The 10709-nt window shown below is 40.8% G+C and overlaps 1 protein-coding gene across 2 annotated transcripts in view; it reads left to right on the plus strand.

Annotated features, from left to right (window-relative positions):
* LOC109474759 overlaps nt 1–10307 on the plus strand; it is a 26089-nt gene extending 15782 nt beyond the window's left edge. For both annotated transcript variants that reach the window (XM_019775120.1, XM_019775121.1), the window contains 8 exons: nt 2371–2471; nt 3200–3246; nt 3723–3808; nt 4280–6998; nt 7266–7324; nt 7756–8013; nt 8500–8544; nt 9029–10307. In XM_019775120.1, the coding sequence (XP_019630679.1) occupies nt 2371–2471; nt 3200–3246; nt 3723–3808; nt 4280–6998; nt 7266–7324; nt 7756–8013; nt 8500–8544; nt 9029–10212 (4499 nt within the window). In that variant the 3' untranslated portion in view covers nt 10213–10307. The remainder of the gene's footprint in view (nt 1–2370; nt 2472–3199; nt 3247–3722; nt 3809–4279; nt 6999–7265; nt 7325–7755; nt 8014–8499; nt 8545–9028) is intronic.
* Nucleotides 10308–10709: the final 402 nt, after the last annotated feature.

A 10709-nucleotide genomic window follows, 5' to 3' on the forward strand; every position in this document is an offset into this window, starting at 1 on the left:
AGGGACCTTAACTTTGCCAAGTATACTTCCTACATGTAGGGCCCTGCCTGCTGAATCTATTATATAGGAGCTTGTATACCCCAACTTCATTTCTCTGAACATAAATTCATGTGCTTCCTTTAACTTGAGATTTTGCCTGATTGATCATCAGTCTCCGCTGTAAACACCTGTGACTTTGTTACAATGTTCAACATTTCCTGTAACTTGTCTTCGGTCTCCGCTATTAAAACAATAATCAACCACATTCTTGTATTTGTTTATGAAGCCCTCATTATTGTTTATGCCCATGCTTGCATGCTTATGTACTTGTATCACAAACACAAGTTGGGCCCTTCCTCGTGACCACCCGAGCTGTTTTTTTCTCATTTCGCTTTTTTTCCTGGTTTGTATGTAGCTGCGATGCATGCGGCAAATGCAGTGGAAAATTTGTCGCAGATAAACATTGAACTTCTCTGCGTAACACAATGCTTAGGTTGTTTGTCAGCAACTGGGCACTCTTGTCAGCCTACCGTGTAATGCCATGCGGCGCATCCCGCGTCCGCATTGAGCGAAAACATTTTGCTGCCATTAAACTAACCCTGTCCCCTCCTCAAATAACACCTCAAAAATTTGCCATTAACCCCTGTATCAATCAGGGGTTGGCGGAAAAGCCTGTCCAGTCTGAAGATCTGCTTGGAGATTATGCTTAGGGGTGGAGGATTGTCTGGGAAAACTTCTGGGTTGAATTACAGTACTCAAAATGTAGATATTAGGTAGGTACAAAATGTAAACCAAGGGGGTTGTATTCAACATTAGATGAATTCAATATTTTTATTTGAGAAGTAAAAAAACTAAATTGATACATTTGATTTTGATCTGGTAAAATGGTCTAAAGGAACATTAATTTCCAGACTACATGTAGTTTGACTCACTTTTGGTGCCTACTAGGAAATCTTACCAGAAACTAGTAGGCATGGCATGGTCAGCCAATCTCTTATGTTACCATCATTCAGACTTTGCCCGTGCAAGGACATGTACATCAATCTATATTTTGTATATCTACTAAGTATACATGTAAACTATGTCCTTAGCCTGCTGTGTCCCTTTTTCATGTGCAGCCACACACATGTATCCATTGTCTCAACATACAATGTAGACAGTGTCTTGAATAGTGGCTATTTGGACTACATTGTAATTCCCCATGCAGACCCTTTTACCAGACTGGACAGGTTTTTCTGTCAACCCTATCAATCAATCTGTCTGCCAGAAGAGCTCTGTCAATCCAATCAAATTTAATGCCTTTTGAAAGTCAATATAGCATGCAAAAGTTGGTTTACCCTCCTGAATCCCAATGCTCTGATAACATTATAATATATACTTATTATTACCTCCATGAAAAATGGAGGTATTGTTTTTGGCGTGTCTGTGTGTCTGTAACTACATGTATGTGTGTGTGTGTGTGTGTTTGTGTTTCCGCACATTTGTAGTCAGCATAACTTCATAAAGCCTTGATGGATTAAGATGATATTTGGTATGTTGGTAGGTCTTAGGAAGCCAAAGGTCAAGGTCAAATATCGGCCTCCTGGTGGATGACCTTGGTACTGCAGCAGAACTTCCGGTTTTTGTATCTTTTGTCCTGAACATGCTATGGTCTTGATGTTTTGGTGACAGATTGCTTTTCCTGTCAGGAATAAGTGGTGCGGGTTTGGTCCCCATAGCAGCTTGTTCTGGAAGTGCAGGGCACTTTCTGGCGAAATGTTTAAAAGCCAATACGTTCAGATAGGAACAACATATGTTCATAATTTTTGGTGTGTTAGCTGAGAGAGAGAGATGTACATATTAAATTCAAATTATCCAAATGAGGACTTTACTAGCATAATTAATAATTAATGACTATAATTACAGTGTTTTACATTATACTACTTTCATACATGTAATGTGTGTAATCTATGGCAGGCGGAACATCAACAGATGCTAATTATGCAAATGATGACCTAATTTGCATAATTAATGCAAAAATTCTATGATTTCTTAATGGTGAATGATGGGAATGTCATACCTGGGACATCTGTAAGTTAATCAAAAGTCAACATACATCACGATGCATATATCATGTTAATGCAGAGGTCATTTGCATAATTAAAGAAATTTATATTTACATATCAAGCCCATATTTCATGGAGGTATGAGATCTCAGAATTCTTGTTTATATAATAATTATAATCAATACAAGCTCTTGATTTCCGATTTGAGGACTCAAGGTAGTGATTTAATCAAGGAGCTTCCATCACAGGCCTTTTGTAGAACATCCTTGATTTAATCCTTGTTTAGAACACTTATGTGTAGAGTGTGTATACTGATTTCATCAGATTTATCCCTCTGTTACACTAGTTCCGGACTCTGGGATCTCTGATATTTGGATGATCTATGAAGAGACTGAAGACCTGTACAACTCACCAAGATCTGACACATGTGACATTGACATAATACTAGTAAGTGTTAGTCTAAGACAATCAGTATATTAAATTTTTCAATTGTATATAAAAACCAATTCTAGGCAATGTGAACTATTGTTATTGCATTCTCCCCAGGCAGAGGTGCTTCCACTGCGTATATAGCCTCATGGTTTGCCACTGGATAGCTCTCGGCAGCCATGTGTTACTGTGACAGTCATAGTTTTGAACTATGCATTTGAAACGGGCCAACAAATTCATTGAAATGCCAGAATAGAATTTTTAAAAATCAAATTCAAGGTAGCTGGACAACATATCTTAGCGGCAGTTTTAGTATTTAAAAAGGTTTGCCACATTAGCTGTTAGTTATAGAATGGGTACTATCCGTTTTGGGGTCCTTATACCCGCTGGTCCGATAGAAGGAGGAACGAGTATACGAAATACAGTCATACAAATACAAAATAATACCTGTAGGATGGCATCCTGGCTGGTAAATTGAAAACTCTAGTGTACAGGGTTTTTATCAAAGGCCGGTCTTAGAAAGTATGTCAGACCATCACTTTGGTTGTGCCAATTAATTCTAAAACTCTGCATACTTCCCAGAGGTTTGGAATTTCTAATTTTTTTGTTATATACACTGAAAAGATTATCTCACATATACAGTCAGCATACTTTTTGCAAATCAGTCCTTAAACTTTTGGACTTAATATCATTGTGTATTAAGCATTTTCCCACATAATGACACCTGTTGTAATCTGTATATACAGGATACTGAAGAAACTAGTACCACATTAATGGATCATGAAGACCCTAGGTGAGAGAACTCCTCTCTTTACAAAGAGTTTCATAATTGATGTTTTTTTCTGTTCAGTAGTACATGATCTGCATGGCTTCATAGTACTACATAAATAAGCAGTATCCAGGGATAAAACTGGCTCATTACCTCTGCCAGGAGGTTATATTTTTGTTTTGTTTTTGTTTGTGTCTTTGTGCATGTGACTCAGTCTGACTTTGTGTGCCAACATGATAACTAAAGAATACCTTCAGTCGATAGATTGTCTTGATATTTGATATGTGGGCAAAGCAAACAACACATTCTATTATGAATGCCCGGGCATCTTATAATGTTAATGCGGTGGAACTTCTGGCTTTGTATCTTTTGACCTGGAAGTGGTATGTTCATCAAATTGGTGCCCATTACAGAGTATAAATTACTGATAACAGCTTTACATGTATATCATGTTTCATGACTATGCCTATAGAAAATATTAATACTAACATTATTTTCAGCAAGCACAAGGGACAGCTAGGCCATGGTGAGTCTGCACTGACGAGATCAGGTCTGGAACCAGCAGAGCACAAAGGACTTTTAGAAGGTGTGCCTTTTGATTCTGTATAAAGTTATATGCCAAACCTTCTCAAATTACAATTAATCGTTTGTTGCTGAGATATCACAATGGTGTGCAACATGATTATGCTGTGTGGCGTAATAGCAGAGTTTTCCGCTCAAAACCAACAAGTCCAGAGTTTGAATCCTGCCATGCCACCAATCTTGTGCCCTTTTGAAAGGCACTTTAATTGACATGCCTCACTAACTCAGGTGAAAATGAGTGTGTCTGTTGTCCATGTGCTTGTCTGCGTTGGTGGCAGCATAAAAATAAGTTGTAAAAACTTGAGTGTGCCATCACCACGTCTTGTGTTAAATGTAAATAATCTTCACTTAGCATTACAATCCATCGAGTCTCACCATCTTGTAGTAAAAAAAGTTTTACTTAATTAGCAAGAACATGCCTGTTGTGATAAACCTAGTCCTTAATGACACATAAAGTAATATTCTTCCTGTTCAGATGTGTTCCAGGAGGCTGTGAAGAAGTACTATGAGTTAAAGCTGACTCACTTCAAGCCTCTCATCTGGAATGACAACTTTACACTCCGTCTTGGTGATATTTACACTGACCTGGAGTTGGTCAATGTAAAAAACAGAAAGCAAAGACAGAACCTCCATTCTTTGGATGGCTTGTTCAAACCAGAGGTCACAGGACAGTCCACAGCACCAAGGTGCATTCTGATTGAGGGTGAAGCTGGAGAGGGGAAGACAACATTTCTGTCAAAAGAAGCTCTAGATGCCGTATCAAAGAAAACAGAGCTGGGCAGACGGCATGACATCGTCCTGTTGATCCGACTCCGGGACGTGAGAGAGGGGGAGACCATTGAGGAGATGGTGTGGGATCAGTGTATTCATGAAGCAACTAAAGGTGTTGATGTACAGGCCATCAGAGCAACCCTACTGAGAAATGAGTCTCGAGTGCTTTTCCTCCTGGATGGGTATGATCAGCTGAGGCCTGAGGCCAGGGCAGCCGGGCAGGCCATTCCCAAACTGCTGGCTGGCAAGATGTACCCCAACAGCACGATTGTGATCACCTCCCGACCCTCAGCAGGAGTGCAGCAGTACACCCGACCAGACTGTCATGTACACATCATGGGCTTCTCCTATAACAGTAAACATGTTGAGAAATACATGCAACAGTATTTCACTACTGTTGACAAGCAAGAACTGACAAGAACACTTGCTCAATATGTCAAAGGTAACAAACTTTTGAACACTTTAATGTATACACCAATGATGTTGATGTTATTGTGTCTGCTGTGGGAGGAGGACCAAGAGATGGTGTCTACTGGAACAATGGTGGGGCTGTACGACAACCTGCTGACATGTCTGGTCAGAAAGTGCTGTGAGTGGGAAGGAGTGGACATGCCAACAGAAGGGCTGCCTACAGAGGTTTCTGAGTCATTACTGCAGCTCGGCAAGCTTGCACTAGAGGCACTGCTGAGGAATGAGACCCTGCTTGACCTTACAGAAGTAAAGAGAGAAAAGGTTAATTGGGAGTTACTGTTAAAGCTGGGTGTAGTCTCCTTGGAGGTTTCTTCCTCAAAATTGCATCCTAGGAAACAGCTGAACTTTTCACACAAGACATTCCAAGAGTTCCTGGCTGGACGTTATGTTGCTCATGCATCTGGAAGTCAGGGCATTGTTGAGCTGCTGCAGCTCACCTCCATAACCAAGGCACTTGAGCTCAGTAACTTACTTCAGTTCACATGTGGCTGTGACTCACAGATAACACAAGCAGTGATGGAGGAACTAAGTAAGCTCAGTAAGAAAGAATTCACAAATTTGCAGGCAGGGCAGTTTGAAAGGTTGCATGTACCCACACCTCAGAATGTACAAAGATTATGTGAAGTCTATGAGAGATTTGCAGAATTATGCCTGAACATCCTGGGTGAAAGACAAGAACCAGAGGTGCTGAAAGCTTTCAGTCAAGTCTTACCAATTGTTATGATGGGCAACTCCACTAACAGCAGAGAAGCTAGCGCTCTGAAGTATTACATACAAAATATTCAGCCAGCAGACCTCCCAAACAGGCTTATTCTTGAGATCCAAGGAGACATCAACAGCCAAAACACAGTCCAGTACCTCCAGCAGTGTTTTACAACTGTTCATTCTGGACTCAAGTTAGATCTGAAACTATCAGGGAATTTCGACTCAGCTGATCTGACAGAAAGATTGGTTTCAGTTCTGAAGAATGTTCCCAATTTGAGGGCCCTAGATATGTCAGACACAAAGTTAACACCTACATCACTGCAGTCACTTGTGAGGGGGTTCAGACACATGTCTCTGTTAGAGGAGCTGGATCTTTCTGGAAACTATTACCTGGGTGATGCTGGGATGGAAGTTCTACAGGCTGGACTGTTTAATGTGCCAAACCTAGCTGTGCTTCGACTTAGGAATGTAGGCATGACAGCTGTAGGCATGTCATCCCTGGCTCCCTACATGCACCACCTAGTGGGACTGAGAGAGATAGATATCAGTTATAATGACAATGGTGACACTGGGCTAGAATCTCTAACAGAAGTCATTCGCAAGTTCAGAAACATGCAGGTATTGATTCTGAGGCAGACAGGTATCAGCCCCACAGGCATGCGCACACTGGTCCCTGCACTGGGTAGGTTAACCAGACTGATCAAACTGGACATTAGTGAAAATGGCATAGGAGACTTTGGGCTGGAATGGTTGGCACCTTGCCTCCACTGCTTCAAAGCCATGAAGGTGTTGCTTCTCAGTTCGACACATATCAGTGACAGGGGAATATTGGCCCTGATTAGAATTCCGCCCTTCCTGCTGAGGGAATTAGAGGTCTTGGACGTGAGCTACAATACCATAGGGGACTATGGAATTGTCACACTGGTGGAAGCACTCTGCCACTGTAACAGCAGTCTTAACATGTCATTACTGGAGCTGTACATTGGATTCAACAGAGTAACTGGAGATGGACTGTTGAGGATTGCACAGCTCATCAGCCTACTGCTGGCACTGACCAGGCTGAACATGTCTGCTTACGAGCACTCTCTAGTTCATCTATATGACATGGCTGCCATGACTTTGGCAGAGTCTCTATCCAGGCTGCCTGCCTTGGAGCAGCTGGACCTACAGAACATCTCCATGGACCCTGCAGGGTTTCATGCTGTTATACAGGCTACTGAAGAACATCCAACATTGGAGACATTTCAGTGAGTCATGCACTGAATTTACTTTTCACTTTAAAATGTGCACATTTGGTCCTGCTTGCTGTTCATGTTAAATGTATCATTTATAAGAAGGCACAGGTACAGTCACATACATGTAGGTGCAGTAATACATGTAGTGTGCATACCACCATGTACCATTAGCACCTTGCATGGAGGAACTATGTGTTGGACAAAGTAATAGAAGGCATCCTTCTATCTCGAAAAATTATGATTGCATCTTACAAATGTAACTTGTTTGCCTTTACACAGCTACAGTCGGCATCTTGATCCCGAGGAAGCAAACATCACAGCCACCAGTCTAAAAATGGGTGTGTACAATATTTCAAGCTAAAGCTCCCCCTCCCATCTGTATTAAAATCACTTTTAAAATTATTTTTTTGACATTGAAGTGATGAATGGTTGAACCCTGCTAACTTTTTAGGCAACAATGCTTTGAACTGATGTTGATGGAAAATCTAAATGGTGAAAAGTATATATTGTCAAGTTTTGTCTATTGCTGTTACTAAGACTTTTCTGTGTAAAGGTGGGGCTAAATTCAACATTTCTTACTGGAAAATTAGAAAATGTTGATTATTTATTGGAACTGAACATGGTAAGGTGACCACTGTCCACATATGCATTCTTTGAAAACTATCAATTAATAGAGGTAGTAGCAGGTTATTTAAAAAAAAAATACATGCATCCTTCCAGTGTGTCTACTAGTAGCGTGCATACATTAATGCTAAGCTATTTTTTCCAGGCAATGAAAAGTATCTTTCTTTCATTGAGACCAAAGTTGGTCATATGTGGAGAGAACTGGCCTACTACCTTGACCTTGATGACCCTGACATCAGGACCATTACCAACAGAAACCGTGATGACAAGTCTCGCTGCAGGGACCTGCTGATGGAGTGGCAAAAGAGGCATGGAAGTGCTGCCACTGTGGATGTGCTGATGAGGGCTCTAATTGATGCAGGCCTACACAACGTTGTGGATGGTCTCAAGGAGAAATACCCTGGTATGTAAATTAATTCTTTGAATTCATCATGACAATTAAGTAATTTTCCAAATTTCCTGTAATTGGGCATGCACTTTTTAAACAGGTGCTCCATCCAAAGTCAGGGTTGCATACATTAGTTGCAATGGGTTAACTGCAATTCTGGAGAAGAGTAAATCAAATCTTCCCTGACTCTTACATTGCTGTTACATTCAATTTGCTTGTATGAGTCATAATTATTTACTTTATTTTTTCTCTGCTTTATGTAATGTAATCAATCTGTGGACAAATCAGAACAGTCTTTTTCTCAAATTCAAGTTTCATTCTCTTCTAGCAAGGTCTCTTAAGTGATGGGTGATATCAGCATCATAATTTTATGAAGTTTTGCCACCTAACAATAAAGGCCTGACACTTGTTGTTGACTTATCATGATGTTAAAAGGTGTGCACCTTATGTTGTCCATTATTACATGTACATTCAGAGTCATTTCTGTATCTTTTTCAATAGAGCTATCTCCAAAGCAAGAGCCACAGTCACAAGGATATGCTCAAGGTGAATTCTACTCCATATTCAAGTATTGAGTAAACATTTGAAACATTTATTAATGATTGAGATGCCAACAATTTGCTCTTGAAGGCAAATCTATATAATTAGACAAACTCTGAGTAGTATCCTTCACTATCATTCAGTATGATCATTAAGTTTTTTCTGGTACTGTAATGATGAAATCATATTGGCATGCAAATAAGGTACACTGCATGCCATGAATGCAATACATTGTAGGTGTCATCATGGTACTCTTTTTACCAAACTTTTGCCAAGTTTCTAAAGTCAACCCACAGCAATAAGAGTCAAACAATGAAAATAGGGCATCAGTAGAAGTTAGCTTAAAGTATTAAGCTTCCTGGAGCTTGTGTTTGGAAAATCTAAACTAAATTTACTCATACTATTAGCTAAATGAAATAAGTGTCCAGGAAGTCCAATGACAAAAAAATGGTGAGCTGATTTATATTTCTCTGCTTTTTGCTGTTTCAAGCATCTGGAACCAACCCTGTGGTGCTGTTCCTAAATGATGAGTACGGGTCTTCAAAGGTTGGTGTCTCCATTATCAACCGCCAGGAAGCCTGCTTACTAGCTTCAAAAGGAGTCAAGGTCTACAGTACAGTCTTGGATGCCACACAAGAGGACAGGGCTCAGGCAGAGGCTGATGGGGTTGAGCTGATCTTTCCAACTATGTCTAAGGAAGACAGAAGAATGCCCACCATTGATTGGCTGACATGGGATCATCAGATTCGTTATCCCAACCTCCCCTCAGATGTAGACTTCATCGTTGGCCATGTCAACATCACAAGCCATGCAGCAAGACAGATCAAGGCACAACGTTTTCCTGATGTCAAACTTGTCCAAGTCATTCACAAGGTCCCAGAAGTTGCAGGGTACAAGAGTGATGAGAGGGTGCTGAGCATTGAGGATGAGACTGCTGGCATTCTGGATGACCTAGAACATGCTGATGTGATGTTCTCAGTGGGCCCATACATGTATGACTACTACGCGAATCTGACAAGAGTGATGAAACCACATCATCAGTTTCTCCCAAAGCCATCTGACATCTTCAGTAATATGGAAGTGAAATATGTCCACACGGAAACAAAAGTGGTGCTGTCCGTTGGCAGGGTCAAGGGCATGAACAGGCTGAAGGACTGTGATTCTGTTGCAGAGGCCATGGGCATTGTGACAACTGCGCTCCCCCACACAAGGTGGCGAGCATGTGGTGTCAGTGCTGAGGATTTCAAAGAAAGCAAGCATATTATTCAGACCAACCTACAGAAAGGTACATTCCATTTTACCCCTCTAAGGTACACACAGGAACAGCTGAGCAGAGAAATGCAGCGGGCCCATGTCGTTCTGATGCCGTCTCGTGCAGAGCCCTTTGGACTTGTTGGTCTTGAAGCTATTGCTGCAGGGGTGCCTGTCCTGGTTTCCGACAAGTCTGGCCTTGCTTGGTTCTTACAGAGCCTAGGCCCTGAGTTTGACCGCCCTGTTGTAGAGATGGGACATGACAATGAGGAAGCAGCCAAAATGCTGGCCAAGCGTATCATCCAGGTTCTGACGAATGGACCCAGGGAGTTTCAAGCTGCAAGGCAGTTGAAGGAGAAACTTCTGGCCTCAAAGTACTGGGAAGAATCGCACAGCAAGTTTCTTGAAACATTTGGCCTTTAAGTCTGCTGAATGTTAGAGTGGCAATATTCCTTCTCTGGCGGCAATTAAATTGCTTAATCATCTCGAGCAAGCAAACTTACATGTACCTGACAAAATCAACAACAGCAATATATAACAGTAGTATTTCCTCATAAATTATGCAAATGAGGTCCTTATTTAAATAAGTTATGTTTAATGATGTTCACCTTCACTTAACTTTCAAATGCCGAAGTATAAAATTCCAGGCAGTCAGCACAATGGAATTATTACATTTTCTCATTAATTATGCAAATTAAGTCTTCATTTGCATAACTGATATCTGCCTGTGTTTATCTTGTTCTTAACTACATATGCAAATTACATCCATATTTGCATTGTAATATTATTATGTCAAGCATCACTTAAGCTACATGTACCTACATACCAAAAATCACGACGATCCATCAATATATTCTTGGATTATCCTCTAGTCATTTAATCATTTTTCAATAAATGCCCAGGCTACAGTTACAGAGCAA

The sequence above is a fragment of the Branchiostoma belcheri genome, unplaced genomic scaffold, assembly GCF_001625305.1.
Source record: "Branchiostoma belcheri isolate BF01 breed outbred unplaced genomic scaffold, Haploidv18h27 scaffold315, whole genome shotgun sequence".
Lineage (NCBI taxonomy): Eukaryota > Metazoa > Chordata > Leptocardii > Amphioxiformes > Branchiostomatidae > Branchiostoma > Branchiostoma belcheri.